At 42.0% G+C, this 22,300-nt stretch overlaps 1 protein-coding gene across 3 annotated transcripts; it reads left to right on the top strand.

Moving 5' to 3' along the window:
• The first annotated feature begins 4,509 nt into the window (after window positions 1-4,509).
• On the top strand, window positions 4,510-21,757 carry ube4b (ubiquitination factor E4B, UFD2 homolog (S. cerevisiae)). Of its 3 annotated transcripts, XM_056424119.1 has the most exons (25): window positions 4,510-4,662; window positions 5,194-5,280; window positions 5,503-5,647; window positions 5,747-5,972; window positions 8,516-8,657; window positions 9,426-9,526; window positions 9,695-9,809; window positions 10,132-10,215; window positions 10,782-10,838; window positions 11,320-11,436; window positions 11,605-11,703; window positions 11,786-11,899; window positions 12,061-12,259; window positions 12,762-12,900; window positions 13,018-13,117; window positions 13,276-13,403; window positions 13,570-13,668; window positions 13,915-14,150; window positions 14,273-14,399; window positions 14,505-14,649; window positions 14,953-15,087; window positions 18,598-18,789; window positions 19,042-19,216; window positions 20,305-20,451; window positions 20,621-21,757. In XM_056424119.1, the coding sequence occupies exons 3-25, from the start codon at window positions 5,614-5,616 to the stop codon at window positions 20,683-20,685; spliced, it is 2,976 nt and encodes a 991-aa protein (XP_056280094.1). In that variant the 5' UTR covers window positions 4,510-4,662; window positions 5,194-5,280; window positions 5,503-5,613; the 3' UTR covers window positions 20,686-21,757. The 3 variants fall into 3 exon arrangements, with proteins under 3 accessions (XP_056280094.1, XP_056280091.1, XP_056280093.1); XM_056424116.1 differs by lacking the exons at window positions 4,510-4,662; window positions 5,194-5,280; window positions 5,503-5,647; window positions 5,747-5,972 and adding exons at window positions 6,275-6,691; window positions 7,558-7,659; XM_056424118.1 differs by lacking the exons at window positions 4,510-4,662; window positions 5,194-5,280; window positions 5,503-5,647; window positions 5,747-5,972 and adding an exon at window positions 6,275-6,691.
• Window positions 21,758-22,300: the final 543 nt, after the last annotated feature.

Here is a 22,300-nt window from a genome sequence, read left to right as displayed (position 1 = left end):
TCTCCAAGCCCTCCTTACAACAGCCGAAGACAAAGGGGTGTATTTATAACCTCGCTCCTGGAAGGTCAGTCACGTTGAAAACATGTCATCATGGAAAATAAGCCTCCCTCAACAACTTTTCCTTGAGTGTTGGGGATGATGACATCGTCTATGACGTCCCAGTCCTTCAATAAGATACGCATCAGTAGGCTATCTGTCAAATATTGCAAGCGTCACAGCAGCTCCTCATAAACAGCAGACTGTAATGAACAAAGAGTAGAACTGAGCTTTTAACTGTGATCTCCTGAGTCTGCTAGAGTGCAGTGAGCATGTGCAATGCATCTCTAGAAGTGTAGTGAGACGTCATAGTAGAATGCAATGAGTCATAGTGGTGTGGTGTGTCATAATGTCTGAGTTAAAATGTGGTCCTTACTCTATTTGCTCTAGTCTCCCTGACAGTTCCTGTTATATATCAATATATGATATTAGCATAATAATGCATAGTTTTGTTAATTCAGTCTGGTTTGTGCTGAATCAATTCAGTTTAATGAACTACATGGTCTGTTGGTATTCCAGGAGGAAAAGGGAAACACAAGGCGTATTTGGATTCATTTCGAACAGCTATAAGTCAATTTTACGAGTCCTGCAAACCATTTGACTGACACAAGAACATACACATACATAACGGCGAACATATCACAATTATCTTAGCGACACAATGAAGCCTCAAACCTCCCCCAGTCGTGAAGTCACGTGACACCGCGTAGAACCAAAATGGCCGCCCTTGTGTTTTGACGTATAATAGCTAACTACTTTTCTTTTTGTTTCATTCTTGGTAGACAACTAGCAAACGAGAGACGTTTCGGAGGACCTGCATCTCGCCATCCTCCATACACCGGCGTCACAGTTTATTATTATCTTGAAGACAATCAAGACTGACACGTATTTGTTGTTCGGGTCGGACGATGCATATTCGGTTCTAATAAAGGCTAGCTAGCTGGCTCTGGCTGGTACTTATCAAAGCGGTTCAGTGAAACAGCCAGCTAACGGAGCTGCGATGGAGGAGTTGAGCGCAGACGAGGTGAGGCGACGCTGCGAAACGCGCCACATGAGTGCCGATAACCGCTCCAGCGTTGTTTTGCTTCGCGTTGCAATATGTATTTTAATGAATTAGTTCCCTTCGGACCTCATGTCGAAGAGTTTCCCACTAGCCTTACTAGCCCACGAGAGGTGCGACTAAAGCTAGCTCCGGGGCTAGCCTCGTTTAACAAACGTATCCTCGATACAATTCCACATGTAATGCTCGTTCAACACCAACATGACGTTACATGCACGCGCGTTACCCAGCGCGACCTCTCCGACCTTTATTGAGCAGAGTCACTGGATGTAACGGGATTTACCCGGCGTGTTCGTGTGTTTCTGTCTCCAGCAGCGGACGTGCTTTTAAATTAGCCGGAGTCGAGCGCTAACTAGCTACCGACACGCTAGAGAGCATATACACCACTGGATTAATATCGATACACTGACTGGTTCTTCCCTGCTATGTGGTTTTTGCCCACACCTTTTTATTGTATGACTGATTGTGGATTTGGCATATTTTCCTGCTAGCTGTCAGTTGCTAACGTTGTTTTTGCTAACGCACAAAAATTAGCCTGCGAGACGACTCAGCATAAAAACACACACCGGGCCACCATTGTGCAATGAACTGTGTGGCCACTGATCCGGGCCACTTGGGCAACGCGCATCGTTTTAGAAAGGGGTACTAATTTGTAACCTTAGTGAACACTTGGCTACTCGAGCAAGTGTGCGCTTGATTTTCTATAGTAACGTTCAGCCTCTTCCACCGAGTTGCACGACGAGTAGCCTTCTCACATCTGACTGTTCGTAACATTGTGTGTGTGTTTTGAAAAGGCGCTGAATGAGAAATTTTTTTTTCTATTATGTGTCTTTTGTCTGGGACTAATGATCAAAGACTGCTCATGAAAAGATGTCACTGTACGTGTGTTTTTATTCAAGCTGATTGTCAATCGTTCAACCATATATATATATATATAAAAAAAGAAGATGCCTATAGATATTCATTTTAACAGTCCTGGTACCTCTTAACTTCATATAATGCAGGTTTGTAGAGTGAGCATTCATAGTACTTTGAGTGGATATGTAATTGTACTGTTATATTATTCAAGATCCGCAGAAGGCGACTGGCAAGATTGGCAGTGGGACAGACGTCACAGCCCGGCACCCCTCTCAGCACACCTGTGACATCTCCACAGAGAGAGACCCCCCCTGGACCCCTCCCTGGACCCTCAGGTGTCGCACCCCAGCCCCTGCCACCAGCTTCCTCTCAATCATTGGGGCTCAATGTACACAGTGGTACCCTGCCATGTCCCTGTGGGCACCTCCGGTAAGAAGAACTGAGTAAGATCTACACCAGGGGTGCTCAATACGTCGATCGCGATCGACCGGTCGATCGCGGCGACCTGCCAGTCGATCGCGGCGTAGTATTGGTAGATCGCATGACATAAAAAAAATTTGGCCCGCCCCCCTGTCACTTTCTCTATTGCGCCACATTACAGCAGCAGCATGTCATTTCTGTTTCTACGTGTCGCGTTAACAGTCCTCTGCCCGCCGTCTCGTGTGCCGCGGAGCTCCCGACACCGGTTTGCGCGCATCGGGACGGACAGAGCAAAGAAAAAGTCACTAGCACCCCCCCCCCCCCCGTCCCGTCGGTCGATCGCCTTGACTTGGTCACATAATAAGTAGCTTGCATGCTGAAAAAGTGTGAGCACCCCTGATCTACACGTTTGAGATGTATTCAGCCAGTTTCTCAAAATGACAGTTATTGCAGGCAATACTTAAGGGTAAATCCTTTATGATTTTGGATCAATATTAACCAGTTGGCTTTCTCAGGTTGTCACCATAGAATCAACCTTTTTTGTAATCTTTCGTCTAACAACTCTATCATGCTACTCATCCAGGGTTGATAATGGTCTCTGAGGCCTGGAAGATAAATCAACCTTGGATGTTGGCGTCTGTGCTCAACACTGAAAGGGACCTTTGTCTGTGTGACCTTGATATTTGAACAGCGAGAACTAGTCATGCCCCCACAAACGGCAGCAGTTTGTTGTGATCCCCAGTGTCCCTGCGGGACACAAAGTGTAGGCTTGCTGTGCAGTGAGAAATGATGCTTTTATGCGTTGCTCTAGAAAATACACCAGTGACTCATGCATGGTTAGACTGACTATCTCCTGGCATTGTTTGTAGGTGTGCATATATGTGGTGTTGTTTCTATACAGGGCTGCCTTTTTATAGCTTGTAGGGCCTGTGGTACTTTTTAGAATTGGGGACATTTTAGATTTTCTTCATGGCAGTCATGCAAGCCTTCGTTGTATCTTAATGTATTTGTTATTAATATTGTACTTGACATAACTACTGTATACAGTATTAATTTTACTTGACTGTTTGTAATTGTATGATTTTGTGCAACCAGGAGTGAGTTGCTAATTCCTGCACTTCACCCATAGTAAAATCATGGGGGCTAATCAGCTTTCTCTCTACCTGTTTGCTTTAATCAGGGTTTATAAAGGTGTGACACACCATGTTAATCTTAAAAATGCCAATCTGAGCCTTTTGTTAACTTAGTGGGGCCAAACTATTTTTCTTAAATAAAACAGTAACACTGAGTGGCTGCTTCAAGCATATACAAAAGGTACTTAAAAAACGTGACTCCATACTGTACAAAACTTAAATCAGGATATATTTTCTTTTATTATTATTAATCATGCAAATACATGACAGACTGAAGCCAATGGCTGCATGGGCTGCAACCACAAAATATACAGGACTGTCTCAGAAAATTAGAATATTGTGATGAAGTTCTTTATTTTCTGTAATGCAATTAAAAAAACAAATGTCATGCATTCTGGATTCATTACAAATCAACTGAAATATTGCAAGCCTTTTATTCTTTTAATATTGCTGATTATGGCTTACAGCTTAAGAAAACTCAAATATCCTATCTCTAAATATTAGAATATCATGAAAAAGTATACTGGTAGGGTATTAAACAAATCACTTGAATTGTCTAATTAACTCGAAACACCTGCAAGGGTTTCCTGAGCCTTGACAAACACTCAGCTGTTATAAATCTTTTTTTTAACTTGGTCTGAGGAAATATTCAAATTTTATGAGATAGGATTTTAGAGTTTTCTTAAGCTGTAAGCCATAATCAGCAATATTAAAAGAATAAAAGGCTTGCAATATTTCAGTTGATTTGTAATGAATCCAGAATGCATGACATTTTTGTTTTTTTTATTGAATTACAGAAAATAAAGAACTTTATCACAATATTCTAATTTTCTGAGACAGTCCTGTAAATGAGGAGACCCAGAAGAAGAATCTGTCATTGCAAACCGTGTCTCCTCTGGTAGGTCTCTCCAAGGTGTGGGGCCTTCGATCGCAGAGATTCGATAAGTCAAGACTTTTTTAAAAAGCAAACGGATGTAAAACCTTCAACGGCGCTCAGTTGTGATGTTTTGCTTTTGCAGGGGTGGTCTATGGTAGTCAGAGCAGCGAGGGCGTGAGCTCCCTCTCCAGCTCCCCCTCCAACAGCCTTGAGACTCAGTCCCAGAGTCTGTCCCGATCACAGAGTATGGACATTGACACTGCCTCCTGTGAAAAGAGGTGAGTTTTTTTAAAATCTGATATTGTACTACCCATGAAAATAGATTAGTTTTAAAGCACCGCCAGAAAGCTCCGTCTTGATGATTAAATAGTCCTCTGCTGTAGACTTAAAAGGTGTCTGTACAAATATTTAGTTTTCTCTATGCTTGTTGACAGCTTAAATAATAGCAGATATAAAAGATTAAAATGTTTACGATAAAAATATCGCTAAACTTATTCTCAAGATGACCACATGCATTCGATGAATAAAACAGATTGTTTCTCTATAAAGGTGTAAAAATATTCAAGAGTAACTTGATACTTCATGTAATTTAGAAAGATATATTATTTTAAGTATTTGTAGAATAAACTATATAATTATAGCATTTTCTTGCATGGCCACTTTTGCTCTTACAATAATTTGTTTTGAAGTTTATTATAATGCAGTTAACGGTTGAGATAATAGTGCTGCTTCATATGGACCACTGAGGTCTGAGTGTCAACATTGTCTGCTTAAGGATGAAGAGATTTAATAATCCTCTCTTTTTCCAGCATGTCCCAGGTGGATGTGGACTCAGGGATAGAGAACATGGAGGTGGAGGACAGCGATCGCAGGAGAAGAGGAACTTGCCTGAAAAGGTAAACGGCAGCACTGAACATTACTGCAAAGAGAGGGTCTTTTATCCTTAATTACTTGCCTTTGATCATGCCCATCTTTCGATCAAGTGAGTCTTTAAATGTGTTAACATAAAGGGAGTGTTTGGGAGTTTACAGAATGTAATTGGGGTCTTGGTTGGAGTAACTCTAGTCCATTTGGCATTCATTCTCTAAATGGCAGTTGTCTCATTTCTGCACCTCCAGGAAGCCTCTGCAAACTCAGACGTCTCGGAAGAACAAGCTCTGCAGCTCATTTGTAAGATCCTCCGCGTATCGTGGAAGGAGCAGGATAGAGATGTCATCTTTCTCCCGTCAATGGCTGCAGAGTTTCACCAGAACCCTAAAGATGGTGTGACATTGAATAACATTTGTATCTGACTGACTTTTGTCTACAACCGTCTTTTTGCATTTGATAACTTGACCCCCCCCCCCCCCCTCTCTCCTGTAGTATACTCTGACTTTAAAGACTTGATCGGCCAGATCCTGATGGAAGTCTTAATGATGTCCACCCAGTCCCGGGTCCACAACCCTTTCGCTAGCTTGACCGCCACCTCTCAGCCAATTGCAGCAGCCAAATCCCCAGACCACCGTCTGACGCTAGTGCCGCCCTCCAGCCAAGGTGGCAGCCCCATGGGCCCCAGTGCAGGGTCCTTTGGAGCCAGCTCCCTGTCCAGGCAAGTACCGTGCCTCAGTTTAATGAGCTTTAAGTTGAACTCCTAGAGACATATCACGGCTCTGGGTTGGTCACCTCTTCAAAGGTGTGCTTTATTGATATTTAATCAGTATCATGTGATTGGAAACAGTTATTTGTTGTGGTCTTCACGGTGTTCTGATTTTGCTTTGATCATTTCTATATTTCTCAGACATCGTTGTTAGATGAGTTTTGCCAATCACCGTTTCAATATTGTCCACAGTCTGTATGGGTGTGGTAGTCCTCAGTCGATGGCATTGGATGCAGCTAAGAGGACCTCCCATCTCTCCCCGCCCCTACTACACCCACTGTACCCTCCACACCCTCTACCCCACAATTCATAGTGCCCCCGAGCCCACCCGCTAGTGCTACTCCACGACATATACTCAACTCTCCATCTGCCCCAATGCCCATCTCACAACGCTATCGGCCTTACTCTGTCACCTCTCCTTGGGGGGCTCCTTCCCCATCTAGTCCTGGTCAAAGCGGATTTACTTTCTTAGGACCCTCTCTGAGCCCTGCAGGGCCCTCTGTTCCTCCTAACACCCCAGTTCCTGTGCCACCTCCCAGCCCCCAATCCCTCTCCTTGAGCTCACCCAGGGTTCCCAACCAACCCTCCTCCACATCCCTTTCCATGGTGCCCCCTTCTCCCAGATCGAATACCCGACAGGCCGCCTTTGCTTCCAGGATCCCACCGTCTAGGTATCTCATCTTCCATTTGCATGTCAGTGTGTTGAGCGAGCAATAATACTAAAACCATAACTTGTTTGTGAACCCCCAGATTTGAGGTTGTGTGTGAACAGATGGCTTTTGTTGCTTCTTGTGCTAAGTTTCATGCAGTCAGTTCTCATCTACACAAACAAACCATAATCTCAACTGGCTAATATGTACACTTCTAGTCTAAAAGAACAACCTGATATTTTTCGCATTTCCTAAATTGGAATTGCAATTAAGATTGAGGGATTTAATCAAATTAATAGTTAAACATTTCAATCTCCAAATAATTTGAATGCATTTTCAAATGCATTTCCTCACATAAAATGCTAATTCACTGGGTGTTCAGACTATTAACAGATGTTTTTGTTAGTTTTAAGTTAGTATTGCTTGTTGCTAACATGTATTTATTTAAGGTCTAAACCTTTTTCAAACGACTAATATTATAGTGTAACAAACATGTTTTATAGGTCCTACCTTGCTATGAAATTCGGCAGCAAATAAGCTGTGGCTTCTGCTGCATTGCCTTGGCTTGCTCAGGACGAGTTGTGTGAGTGATCGTGACAGTCAGTTCAGTTATCGGTTGAGCATTTTTCTGACAGCCGCAGACAAAATGGCATTAATGAATATTTAAAAAGCAGCACAAGAAGGAGTCCTAAAGAAAGCATGCAACCCTCAAACAGCCTTTTCTCAGTGCTCCCTTCTTCCTTGTCCTCTTTTTTATTCTTTTTTTACTCTTGTTACCATTCTACATTTGTCTTCATGTTTTTCACTTTCCCTCCGTCTCTTCATGCTTGCACAACATCCTCTATTCTTCCACCCTTTCTTCTTGTGTCCTTTCCTCGTCATGTTAGCCCCTTGTCGGTCCTGTCCTTTGCCCTCTCTGACATGTCTCAGGACAGCAGTGATGACGATTCTGAGGAGGAGGATTTTGCACGGGTTCAGTTTGGGTCCAGGTACACCGCTGCACGGTGTTTGTGTGCGTTCGCTCAGTAATGAGTCCACTGCTTGTCCCAGTGGGCCCACGAGGCTTTTCACTCACGATGCACAAACCCACCAGGGTAGAGTGGTAATAAACAATGTAAATGTAGCCATCTTTAAAGAATGCGGGAACTATTTTGGTCATTCGGTCCCAGAACTATAATTTGTTATGTGGTGGTAAGTATTAAACTGCCAACGGTCTGCCAGAGTAACTGAACCGCGTTTTCGCCTTCAAAATCCTGTATATCTGAAGTCGCAGGAAGTTGTCCCTATTTTTGGGGGGGTTAAGTTGGTTCCATTTTTATGTTAAGGAATATGGTTACATCACAGTGTACTTTTATTTGCTACATGGTAGTTTCTTTGCTATTTGACAATATGTCCAAATTTCACTTTTAGCTTCGAGAACATCTTATGGCAGCGGTGATGCCCCTGCTTTGCCTTTTTGTTCAATGGACAAATAAAGTACATTTTTATTATCTTCTACAGTTTTCGTGCTTTGAAGCAGCTTGCATACAGGATTTGCAGTTACAGCTCACCACTAACCATTAAATGCAGCAAGCTGAATCTTAATACCAGCTTCAAAGACTTTCTGCAAACAGCCGTTTATTGTTCAATATCATCGCTTTCTCTTTCAAGAGCCCATTACTGAGATGCTGCAATGCTGTCACTAATGCTTCATTTGGTTTTTTTCAGGACCCCATGAGAGTTGGCTTGAGTTTTTTAACCATACATACATGATTATGTTTGATGCTCATGGTGTATCTCTCTGTGCTGTGTTTCTCGTTATGTAATAAGCCCTCCTGTGTTCTTGTTTACTTTCTTCATGTATAGTCTCGGTGCATCTGGAGGAGTAATGTCCTGCAATTCAGCCAGCGACCGCTTCACCATTGAGACTTGCAAAGAGACAGAGATGCTGAACTACCTCATTGAGCGTTTTGACAGTGTTGGCATGGAGGAGAGAAAAGCTCCCAAGGTAAAGTATCCGTCTGTCGGACCAAAGAAATGTTCTGATTCACGCGAAAAGTATTTTATTCTTTTCTATTCCTTCTACTGAAATCTGTACATGTGCTGAACATTACGGTTATCATTTAAGTTAAAGAAATGATTAGGATCATATAAGTGTTTACTTCTGTGTACTTCTTTTTCAGACCTTTTTTATATTTATTTATTTGATTTATACATTTTAAATTTTTATTTTATTTTAAAGGTTATTATTGTTCTGTTATGTTTGTATTTAATCTTAAGAGGAAATCCTATTCAGAGATCAATACAAGCCTTTGTCATTGTATTGATCCACCATTCAGTTTAATTGCATGCACAGACGTATTGAGTGATCGAATGAAGACGGTACTTTAAGCATTTAACTACATTATGGTTTTCCCAAAAGCAGAACTCAGATTTTAAGATTGATTCAGATTTACGGATACATTTTTAGCTAGTATTTGCATCACAATATCTCCAATATATGATTCCATCACAATCCAATTCCCTGGAAGATGATAAATTATATTTAATCATTGCCCCGGCCTACTAATTCACCACTTCTAAATTGGTTACAAAATGTCCCGAGGACAGTAGAACAGTCTGTATCTCAGCCGAGCTGCAGGCCAGATGGTCTGGAAACAAGCGGCCGCTTTGCTCGTGAGAGAAAACTGATTCTACTCTCTCCAGAGCAGCTCATTTATCTTGTCACACCTCTAACCGCTTTCTGTTTTCTCATCCTCTTCGGTTTATCCCTCAGATTTGTAGCCAACCAAATGTCAGCCAGCTTCTCAGCAACATTCGCTCTCAGTGTATTTCTCATATTTCCCTGGTCCTGCAAGGCACCTTGACCCAGCCACGGTAAGCCATCCAAGCCACACACTGTGGACATCTTTGGCTTATTACATTTGTGTATCTTCTGTTCCTCCTCCATTTAGCCTGAGTCTCCATAGCAACTACGCTTTCACTTTGACTCAAGAAACTTTATTTATTTATTTTTAGCACAATGCTTCTCTTTCCTATGTGCAGGAGCCCTCTGCATCAGTCTTTGCTGGTACCTTATCTGCTGTGTCGAAACCTTCCATATGGCTTTATTCCAGAGCTGGTGCGCATCACCCACCAGGAGGAAGGGGCCTTCAGTCAGGTGTGAAGCACAGCCGTCCAGTTTTGATGCATGTTGATACTTATTTAGTGTCACTTAGGCTGAAACCTGTCCCAGCATTCAGTGGTGCAGGAAGACACATAGATACACTTCTATGGACAGATGAAACTACATTGTACTAACTTTAGATTTTATAAATGATAAAAAAAAGTACATCTTAATAGGGAGGAACAAACCTTTTTGAAGTAGCGTTTACAGAATGTCAGTGATAACAGGTTTTGGTGATCTTTATGCTGTAAGATGGAAACGCAGTTCTAAATGTTGACATGACACGGATGCGTGACATGTTTTCTCTCGTTTTCAGATCTTCACTCCCATCCTCCATGGGCTGGCTCTTGCAGTGAAAGAATGTTCCTTCGACAGTGACAACTTTAAATTTCCCCTTATGGTAATGAGACGTTGTCCTGGTCTGACCAATACTGTAGTACCAAGCATGAGTTGAGACTCAATGTAGTTCAAGGAGGATTTGCAGTACAAAAGGAATGAATGAGGTCCTGGGAGCCTGTGGGGGCAACCTGTCTGCTCAGTTGATGGGACGGCTCTAGATGTACAGCATATGTATCGGTGTGCTTCAATGTTCAGTATGCTAGTGTTGCCATTCTGCTGCTTCTCCTCTTGGATGGATATGATAATCCTGTTCTTCCTACTTTGACAATATAATTAACTTTTATCTCACTCTCCATCCATGCACAAAGCAATATAGTCTGATTTGGGCCCTCTGGGCATTTGGTGTATTCAAGTAGTTCAAGTAGTTGGCGTGTATAATATTTTGTGATGTTGGTTCTAATTGTCGTTTTACAAATGCATCAAGTAGATTATATATTGAAGAATCCACTAATTTCACACTTCCTAATTTGACAGAAGTCTGGTAGTTGCATCATGTCTACCAGTTTACTTGTAAACCAAATGTTAGTCAAGCATTTATTCAATTTGAGTTTTGTTTTGTTGTTGCAGGCATTAGCCGAGCTTTGTGAAATCAAGTTTGGAAAAACTCACCCAGTGTGCAATTTGGTGAGTATACCTTTGGACGGCCAACAGTACATTATGTCACTTAAGTGTTCATCATTATGTCCTCATGGCTCAGATTTAGGCTGTCTATAAATCATGTCGACAAACAATGTAGTTCTAAGTACATGCAGGTCTGGCTATTGTCTCCATTGTCTGTTTACACCTTCATCATACCAGCATGGCCGGTAGACATCACCACAAAAGAATGTGCTCTGCCTATTTTATTCATGACACCAAGTCTTCTTTATGCTTACAATATTCCCCTGTGTATAGAAAATGACTGACCCTATAAGACCCTCTCAAATCAGCGTACTTTGAGTTTACATTAGATTCACTTAGTACCTTTACGTTTATTTTTATTTTTTTTATCATAACTACTGCGTGTGGCTTTCACTGGAATTTAAACCTTGAACGTCTGCATTGTTGCTAGTACCAAAAGATAATTAAATATGTTAATACTTCTATGTCATGGCGGTCTGTGCAGGTAACGTCGCTGCCTTTGTGGTGTCCCAAACCTCTGAGCCCTGGTTGTGGCAGAGAGATCCAGAGACTTTCCTACATGGGAGCCTTCCTCAGTCTCTCTGTGTTTGCTGAGGATGATGTGAGTTATCTGATCAGTCAAATAGTCAACGAGTGTCATTTAGATTGTAGCCAATGCTGAAAAGTGTCTGAGTTGACCTCATGCAATAATACTGCAAAAACGAAGCCCGGCAAGCTGTTTCATCGACAGAAAATTAAGAGTCAACTTTATGCTTTTCTTTCTCCGAAGACAAAAGTGGGAGACAAGTATTTCTCTGGCCCAGCCATCACCATAGAGAACACGCGAGTCATCAGCCAATCATTGCAGCACTACCTGGAGTCGGCTCGGGTGAGTCTCTGCTGCATAACATTTATTAAATGGATGTCCTTTTGAATAATGTGTTGACATTATTATTATTTTTTTCTCTTAGGGTGACATGTTCAAAGTTCTCCATAACATCCTACTAAATGGAGAAACGCGTGAGCCAGCGCTTAATTACATGGCATCTCTGGTCAACTACAATGTGAAGAAAGCTCAGATGCAGGTATGTTCCAAAAGTCATTAATTCAACAGAATTAATTTAATAAATGTAATTTGTAGATACCCCCCCCCCCCCCAATTAAAAACAATAAAACAAATGTCATATTCAGGTTGTAGCTTTTGAACATTCTCCGTTCTGAATTCATCCTCTTTTCTTCCTGCTAGACTGATGACAAGCTGGTGTCGACCGACGGCTTCATGCTCAGCTTCTTATGGGTGCTGCAACAGCTGAGCATGAAGATCAAGCTGGAGACAGTGGACCCGTACTACATTTTCCACCCACGATGTCGCCTTGTTGTCAGCCTGGAGGAGACGCGTCTGAAAGCCACCATGGAGGAGCTCAAGAGCTGGCTGACGGATCTGCGTAAGTTGACAGAAATAAATCAGATTTTTGTTAGCAAGGACTCTTTTTTTCTTTTTTTTAAGGTTACTTTCAACAACTGCAAGTCGCCTTCATCGTTCATATTCTGCTGCCATTTTGTGAAATCTGTTAACACGTAGCGGAGCCATTTTGCATACTATCTGTTTTCTGAGTGATTCATCGATGTGCCAGATCTGTGATTACATTTAAAAAAAAAAATTCCGATGAGTCATTCTTGTGTTACAGTCTTGAAATTCCTTCTGCCTTCTTTATTCGGAGTAATTCACAAAATAATAGTGTCCTTACATGACATGCTGGATACCTATAGTACATTACAGTTGAAGTTATACGTCAGAAATCTTAGACCTTTGTGGCAAGATACGTTATCTTCAGGGTTATATTCGGCAGTAGAGCTGATATTTTATAGTAATGAAACTTACAGACTGGTTCTGACCAATGTCGGTATGTGTTTCTTTATATGAATGTTCTTTCTTCACATGGACAGATGAAGGCCCCACCAAGTTCTCAGAACCGAAGTTCCCCACTGAATGTTTCTTCTTGACGCTGCACGCCCACCATTTATCCATCCTGCCTGGCTGCAGACGTTACATCCGCAGGTTGCGGGCCATCCGCGAATTGAACAGGTATTTATTTGTTTTCAGGGACAATACATATATAGATGAACGTCAATTTAATAACACACGCATGCACCCATGTATTCATAGCATGTGTGTTTTAATGTGGTTTATTCCCCTTGTTAGGACTGTAGAGGAGCTGAAGAACAGTGAAAGCCAATGGAAAGATTCTCCCCTGGCTAGTCGGCATCGAGAGATGCTCAAGCGTTGCAAAACCCAGCTCAAGGTTAGTTTACATTCACTGATTTTAAACGTACAGACTTGGAAATACATTCTGTTTACTATATATATGTATATGAGGACTATGCTTAAACATGTAAAAGATTTTACGAAAGAGTATATTCTGGGAGAAGTGATCCTTATTGTGTGACTTTGTCGGGTCAGAAACTGGTGCGCGCCAAAGCATGTGCTGACGTGGGCCTTCTGGATGAGAACCTGCTCCGCAGATGTCTGCAATTCTACAGCACAGTCATCCAGCTCATCCTTCGCATGGTGGACCCTGCCTACCCCAAGTGAGTGTCCCTGTCACTGACGGACTGTTACTGTTAGTTGTGATGTAAAAGGAACCGTTCACACAAAGCATCTTTAAATTATTTTTGTGGCATCAGTCATGCTCTGTTTCCCAGCGTGTGTGTTAAATCAAGCTGTAAGTACCATGTTTGTGTCTTCCTTCCACAGCATTAACCTGCCGCTGCACCCTGAGATTCCCAAAAGCTTTGCTGCTCTGCCTGAGTTCTACATTGAAGATGTCGCAGAGTTTCTGCTTTTTGTTGTGCAGTAAGTTAATAGTTTAGTCTTGCGCACTTCTCTAATTTTTCAACCCTGTTTTTATCAAAACACATCTTGTGGATGTGAGTATGCAAATGTTCACACTGTACCTTGTCAGTTTGAACAAAAGGACACTATGAGAAAAATATTGATACTAAGCATCACAGAAAAGACACGGTAACATATATCAATTCAACACATGAAGCTAAAGCCAAGAGTTAAGTAATATCTGTTTTGTTTCATCCCTTCTTCAAGGTATTCTCCCCAGGTTTTATATGAGCCCTGTGTGCAGGACATCGTCACCTTCTTGGTGGTGTTCATCTGCAGTCAGAACTACATCAGGAACCCTTACCTTATCGCCAAGTTGGTTGAGGTGCTGTTTGTCACCAACCCCGCTGTACAGCCTCGTACTCAGCGATTCTCTGAAATGATGGAGAATCACCCGTTGTCTGTCAAACAGCTGGTCCCCGCCCTCATGAAGTTCTACACTGGTGAGTTATGTCTCCTGTATTTCAAAGCTGCTGTTGTAGAGAATAGGATACGTGGAGATTCTCGACTGCAAATTATGGATCCTTTCCTTTTTTAACAAAAACAACCTGTCTCCTCTGGTCAGATGTGGAGCATACCGGCGCCACCAGCGAGTTCTATGATAAATTCACTATACGGTACCATATCAGTACTATCTTCAAGAGTCTCTGGCAGAACCTTGCCCACCATGGTACCTTCATGGAGGAGTTCAAGTGAGATTGCTTTTGACACAATAAGGGTTTGAATCAGTGGCTGTCTGACTTGGATCGATTCTAATCTGACTTACTTTTCCATCTTTCATGCTTACTCCCCTCTAGCTCTGGCAAACAGTTTGTGCGCTACATCAACATGCTGATTAATGACACCACCTTCTTGTTAGACGAGAGCCTCGAGTCTCTGAAGCGTATCCACGAAGTCCAAGAAGAGATGAAGAATAAGGAGCAGTGGGAACAGCTGCCTAGGGTCAGTGCTCAGCCTCATTGGGACTTGTGTTTATGTACTACATAATTAGGGAATGCATGTAATTATGTAGTACATAATTACATGCATTCGGACAACAATTATTATTGAGCTTATTTTCTTTCAGCAATGAAACTACAGAATTAAAGTAATAAAAAGTAGCAACAAAGACAAAATAATAGCAACGTTGTTATTGTGTAAGCTTCAACATATTATCCCCGTACTCATATTTCTGCAGGGCTGTGAAGTTACTGTTGCAGAATAGTTTAGATTAATATTTGTTTGTGTTTACTTGTAAACTTTCAGGAGCAGCAGCAGAGTCGCCAGTCCCAGCTGACTCAGGATGAGCGGGTGTCTCGCTCTTATCTGGCCCTGGCCACAGAGACGGTTGAAATGTTCCACATCCTCACCAAGCAAGTCCAGAAGCCTTTCCTCAGGCCTGTGAGTGTCGCTGCCCCCACCCGGGACTTTAAAAAAAAAATGGTCTCACTTGAATATGTTCTAGCCTCAATGAATGGAAATCAGCAGCCATCTTTGAATCGAGCCTATTAATTAATCCTCAACCAAAATTACACTACACCTCATTTGAAAGCCTTGTTCTTAGTCTCTCACATCCAACCTGGAAAACACTACAGCCAATTCTATTTGTGATTCTGTACTGGCCACCAGGTCCATATTCAGAGTTTATATCTGAATTCTCAGAATTTATATCAAGTTTGGTTCTTAAAACTGATAAAGTTATTATTGTTGGAGATTTTAATATCCATGTGGATGTTGATAATGATTGCCTTAGTGCTGCATTCATCTCCTTGTTGGACTCGATTGGCTTCTGTCAGAGAGTACAGAAACCCACTCACAGCTTTGGCCGCACGCTTGATCTTGTTCTTACTTATGGCGTTGACATTGAGCATTTGAACGTCTTCCCACAGAATCCTCTTCTGTCAGACCACAACCTCATAACTTTTGAATTTATACTACCGGAGTGTACTCCGTTAGTCAAAAGTTTCTACACCAGATGTCTAACTGACAGTGCTGTAGCTAAATTTAAAGAAGCGATTCCTTCTGTATTTGATTCGATACCACATCTCAATATAACAAAGGACTCCTGGTCTAACTTTAGTCCGTCCCAGATTGATCATCTTGTTGACAGTGCCACAGGCTCTCTGAGAATGACACTGGACTCGATAGCCCCTCTGAAGAAGAAGACAGTGAGGAAGAGGAGGTTTGCTCCCTGGTATGACCCGCAAACTGAAGCAAACGTCACGAAAGCTTGAACGCATATGGCGTTCAACTAATCTCGAAGAATCCTGCTTAGTTTGGCGAGATAGTCTTAAAACATATAAGAAGGCCCTCCGTAATGCCAGAGCAGCCTATTACTCATCAGTAATAGACAAAAATAAAAACAACCCCAGGTTTCTCTTCAGCACTGTAGCCAGGCTGACAGAGAGTCACAGCTCTGTGGAGCCGAGCATTCCTATAAACCTCAGTGGTAATGACTTTATGAACTTCTTTAATGAAAAGATTTTAACTATTAGGGACAAGATTAATATTCTCTTGCCCATAACCAGTGCCAATCTGTCCTCAAGTGGAATGGCCTGGGAAACCGCTGTATGCCCTGGTGTATATTTGGATGGCTTTTCTCCCATCAACCGTGACCAATTATCTTCAACGGTTTCTACTTCTAACCTGTCTCTTGGACCCCATCCCGACGAGGCTGCTTAAAGACGTTTTGCCTTTAATTGGCGGCTCTCTATTAGATATTATCAATGTGTCTCTGCTAACAGGCCACGTACCACACTCCTTCAAGGTGGCTGTTATTAAACCTCTCCTGAAGAAGCCCACTCTGGATCCAGAGGTGTTGGCTAACTACAGACCGATCTCTAACCTCCCCTTCCTCTCCAAGATCCTTGAGAAAGTGGTCGCAAATCAGTTGTGCGACTTTCTACATCATAATAGTTTATTTGAGAAATTTCAATCAGGATTTAGAAAACACCAGAGCACCGAGACAGCACTGGTGAAAATTACAAATGACCTCTTAATGGCAGCAGATAAAGGACTACTCTCTGTCCTGGTCTTGTTAGACCTTAGTGCTGCATTCGACACCATTGACCATGACATCCTGTTACAGAGACTGGAGCAGTCGATTGGCATTTCAGGCACGGCACTAATTTGGTTTAAATCCTATTTATCAGATCGATCTCAGTTTGTATTTGTAAACGATGACGCCGATAACCACCAACGTTAATCACGGAGTTCCACAAGGTTCTGTGCTTGGACCAATTTTATTTACCTTATACATGCTTCCTTTGGGCAATATTATCAGGAAACACTCCATAAACTTTCATTGTTATGCAGATGATACTCAACTATATTTATCGATAAAACCAGAGGAGAGCAACCAACTCTGTAAAATTCAAGCATGTCTTAAAGACATAAAACATGGATGACCTGCAACTTCTTGATGTTAAACTCAGACAAAACCAAGTAATTTTAATCGGCCCTGAGCACCTCAGAGATCAATTATCTGGTGATGTGGATTCTGTAGACGGCATTGCCCTGGCATCCAACACCACTGTAAAGAATCTTGGCGTTATCTTTGATCGGGACTTGTCCTTTAACTCCCACGTAAAGCAAATCTCAAGGACTGCATTCTTTCATCTACGTAATATTTCAAAAATCAGGCACATCTTGTCTGAAAAGATGCAGAAAAATTGGTTCACGCGTTCGTTACTTGAGACTGGATTACTGCAACTCCTTATTATCAGGCTGCTCTAATAAATCTCTTAGGTCCCTCCAGTTGATCCAGAATGCTGCAGCTCGTGTTCTCACTAAAACTAAGAAAAGAGATCACATCACTCCTGCACTAGCTGCTCTGCACTGGCTCCCAGTAAAATCAAGAATCACTTTTAAAATTCTTCTCTTAACCTACAAAGCCTTGATTGGTGATGCACCATCATATCTTAAGGAGCTTGTAGTACCATATTGCCCACTAGAGAGCTGCGCTCACTAAATGCGGGACTACTTGTAGTTCCTAGAGTCTTAAAAGTAGAATGGGAGCCAGAGCCTTTAGTTATCAAGCTCCTCTTTATGGAACCAGCTTCCAATTTCAGTCCGGGAGGCAGACAGTCACCTCGTTTAAGAGTAGACTTAAGACCTTCCTCTTTGACAGAGCTTATAGTTAGGGCTGAATCAGGTTCACCTGGTCCAGCCCCTTGATATGCTGCTATAGGCTTATAGCTGCCGGGGACGTTTTAGGATGCACTGAGCACCTATCTCCTCTTTTTCTCTCCTTAAGGATGAATTTTCATCTCTCAATCACACGTTACTAACTCTGCTTTCTCCCGAGTCCTTTTGACTTCACGTCTCATGGGGTCATCGGACCCTATGAGACGGCATAGATCTATCTGCCTGATGGATCGTCTGGGTCGTGGAATTCCTGCTCCTGACTACGCCACTGTCCTGTTGAGACTCCGCCCACTGTTGAGACTCCGCCCACTCCTCCTCCCCACCGCCATCTGCCTGATGGATCGTGGAGGTCTCCATCGTGGAATATGCCTACTATGAACTATTCATACACTCTGTCATATTCATTGAATGTATTTAAACTCTAAATCTGTCCTTCTGTACACATTACATCTATTGCATCTGTCCATCCTGGAGAGGGATCCTCCTCTGTTGCTCTCCTGCAGGTTTCTTCCCTTTTTTTCCCCTGAAGGGTTATTTGGGAGTTTTTCCTGGTCCGATGTGAGGTTTTGGGGCAGGGATGTCTATGTGTACAGATTGTAAAGCACTCCGAGACAAATTTGTAATTTGTGAAATTGGGCTATACAAATAAACTGAATTGAAATGGATTCTCAATTATACAATACAAATGTGTAAATAAGGGCAACATCATCAACCTAAACTGGAGCCAAACAAGCTCTTCTAAACGGTGCCTCCTTTTTCATACAGGAGCTCGGGCCTCGTTTAGCCGCCATGCTGAACTTTAACCTCCAGCAGCTTTGTGGGCCGAAGTGTCGGGACTTGAAGGTGGAGAATCCCGAGAAGTATGGCTTTGAGCCCAAGAAGCTCTTAGACCAGCTGACTGACATCTACTTGCAGCTCGACTGTGCCCGCTTTGCTAAAGCAATTGCAGATGACCAGGTTGGTCCTGTGTTTTAACTCAAACGTCCAAATGCTGTAGATTAGTTAATTTTTAATGTGTGACGTTTGTAACATTCGTATGTATTATTGTGCGTGCTTGATAGTGCAGCCTTGTTGAACAACACTTTATTGAATGACTTGTTTGTGCTACTTCAACTCGACTTCACGGCCTATGAAAAGTTCTGTGTGTAGAAAGCCACTCAGTTAAGGTCTTGCCCTGATAAATGTTCCCTCTTTTTGGTCTCTGTGCAGCGGTCTTACAGCCGCGAGCTTTTTGAAGAGGTGATCTCAAAGATGAGGAAGGCTGGCATTAAGTCCTCTATTGCCATTGAAAAATTCAAGCTGCTATCGGACAAGGTGGAGGAAATAGTTGCCAAGAACTCCCAGTCTGAGATGGACTACAGTGACGCACCTGACGAGTTCAAAGGTTTGTGTGTGTTGGTTTGTGTCTCAGCAGCAGACCTGCAGCTTTTTCCTTTGTATCTCCAGTAGAGGTAACTTGTCTCGAGAAACACGGCATCTTTTCCTCCCCATAATCTGGATTTGCATGCTAGTTTTTGATGTGTTTCACTATATATTTCATGACATCAATAGTACATTTTCTGAATAGTCAGCATTATTACAGAGGTCCAAGCTGACGTCAGTTAACTAGTTTAAATCTCCACACCCTAAAATGTGGTCATTGCTTAGAGCAGCATTATACTGAACATCAATCGAGGTAATTCTTCATTTGGTTAAGGTTAACTCGATGACATGTTGGCAAGTCACTGAATCTTTGGCCCAAAGCAGAGACGGGTCAGTCGGTTCAGAGCGACAGGATCTCCAACGGCCTCGGTTGCAGTTGACTGCCACACATCTGCAGGCCGTTTGCAGCTCATACTGACAGTTTATAGCAAGGCTATCCTATAACCACCGACTTAATATAATCTAGAAGGGGAACGTGGCCCACATACCTTCTTTGATTCCCAGATATGCCAGCCACAGTTGACTGGCGTGTGCCGTACAGGAGGCTTGGGTATCGTCTTTCTCTGTGGTTAATATCTCCCATGCCAGGTTTTATTTTTGAAACGAGTCCTACTATAACAACCTTGTGACATCTGAATATAGGGCACACACTTCGTCAAAAGCTTTCGCTGAGTATTTATTGGATATTTTCTTTAGTGGTTGCCAATTTTGATGTCGTAAACATATTTTTCAGCACCTGGGTTTGAAGTCATGGCTCACATGGTGATAATATAAACCTTTTTGTTGTGTTTTTTCACTCTTAATTTTAAGACCACTGCAAAAGTACTCTTAGTTTACCTAGATTCAGAAGTAGGCACAACATTTGAATAATAACCCTTGTCCAAGCACAAGGAGCAGACTGGACAGATATGCTGACTGGCTTTCACTGGAATGAAAGAGTCTGCAGTGCTGATGCTACTAAAACTCTTTTTTAGGATTGTCATTTGAAGCTTGTGCAATGTTAAGTTATCCTACTGTCTCTAAAACGTACATATGGCTTTATTACAACAGACCCTCTGATGGACACACTGATGACGGACCCTGTGATTCTGCCTTCGGGCAACATCATGGATCGATCCATCATCCTGCGCCACCTGCTTAACTCCCCCACTGATCCCTTCAACCGACAGCCACTCACAGAGAGCATGCTGGAGTCAGGTAACACGGTTCTGTTCAAGGTCTTTCCTCATACGAACAGCAAAGCAACTCTAGTTTTAGATTTAAGCCGCGTGATTAAAGGACACCGACATGTCAAATTCAATTACTGCCGGTTAAGATTGCAAATGTCAGTTTGTTTGACGCTCCTCACAATCTGTTTCTTCTACAGTCCCTGAGCTGAAGGAGAAGATCCACACCTGGATGAGAGAGAAACAGGGCGGGCGGCCTGTCTGAGGACCACATGTCACCAACGTCTGGCCTGCTAACCATCATTAAGAGAGCTGTCCAAATCGCCTGAATTCAGTGTCCCTACTACCAACGTCGACGACAAACATTTGAATGGAGAAAAAAAAAAAAGACCTGATTTGACTTTTATTTGCATTTACCCTTTTTGTCTCAAACCATTATGGTTCTAAAAACAAATTATAATAAAGTTAAGACTTAAGTTTTTTTTGCTCATGAGTTTGTGTATATATCTAACAAAATATATACATATATTTAACAAAAGTTAGTTAATGCAATATAGTGCTGCACAAATACGTTTCCACCACCAACGGGTTTACCAGCGAGGTGCGTAGTCACTTCTTCAATCATTTTCCTTTAAGGTTCATTTTGTTTTGTAATACTCTTATGTTGGCTTCTTTAAACACTTGTGACTTTAGAGAGAGGGGAGGGCAATACATTTGGGATAGTGTGGGTGGGTTCTGATAAATTTGCTAGCCCTGAGTTTTCATTATCAAGACTGACGATGATGAACTTGAGTCCACATTATGAATGCTGATTTCCCAGAGCTAACGGATGCACAGTTTGTGCTTGTAGACAAAGTTCGGAACTGGGAATATCCATTAAGGATGTAGCTTAATGTTAACTAATCCTAAATGTCAGCTTACTTTTGAGTACTGTAGGAAGATAAGTAGTGGAGCACCAAAATACAGTATATTCAGTTGGTCCTTTCTAGTCTCATTTTCCCTGCTGACTTCAATAGATGGAATTTACTTCTTGCGTGTGCATGGCCTCAAGTCCAGAACCTCCTACGCGCCTGATGGACAAATAACACACTGTTAGGCGAATTGAAAGGAACATGAGAGAATGTAGCATGACCACCAGAAACGCCGTCGTAGGAGCGCCCCATCAAAAGTCTGCTCTTCAGAAACACTGACGTCTCACGGCAAGGCGGTCTCTTTCAAATGGCGCTGTACTTAACGTTACCTTGCTGACCTTAACTGTACAGGAAGTGATTTCCTTAAACCACATACCTGTTTAGGAAACTAGGATTTTGAACTGAAATAAATGATGATGCACATTATTTCACAACTCGTGGCTGTTTTTTCAAAAGGGTGACGCCATAGTGGTTTTGTTTTGGCAAGTTTTAGATGTTTTTTTGTTTCTTTGCCTTTTGAAAAGATGGACGTTACTTCACGTGTAACTACAACATGTCTGAGATTATACAAAGGATAATAAAATTCTCCAATACTTCATGTAAAGCGGGAAAATGACGTATTAAAGAATACAGTCGATATAATTAAATGGCAAACATGTATTTGTATACATATATGAATTGCATGCAAGTATTAACTTTGATGGTATGCTTACACTGTTTAAGTGCAAAGAATATTTATTCCAATTTCTTTTTTGTAATGTTTCCCAAATGCATAAGCTTAGTCAGTCTTTAACTGTAATTGTTATAAACTAATGGATTAAACTTGGCAACTGTCCCAATTTTATCGGCAATATGTAAACGTGTGTAATTTAGGGTGAACTGCAGCTTATCCGGGAAAACGATTGACTCTTCAAGTTAGTTACACACCGTGAAAAAAACTATTTTGCAAAAGACTTCAAAACTTCCCAA

The sequence above is a fragment of the Pseudoliparis swirei genome, chromosome 9, assembly GCF_029220125.1.
Source record: "Pseudoliparis swirei isolate HS2019 ecotype Mariana Trench chromosome 9, NWPU_hadal_v1, whole genome shotgun sequence".
Classification (NCBI taxonomy): Eukaryota; Metazoa; Chordata; class Actinopteri; order Perciformes; family Liparidae; genus Pseudoliparis; species Pseudoliparis swirei.
Note: the sequence above shows the minus strand (reverse complement) of the source record. Positions and strands in the feature narration are given on the sequence as shown.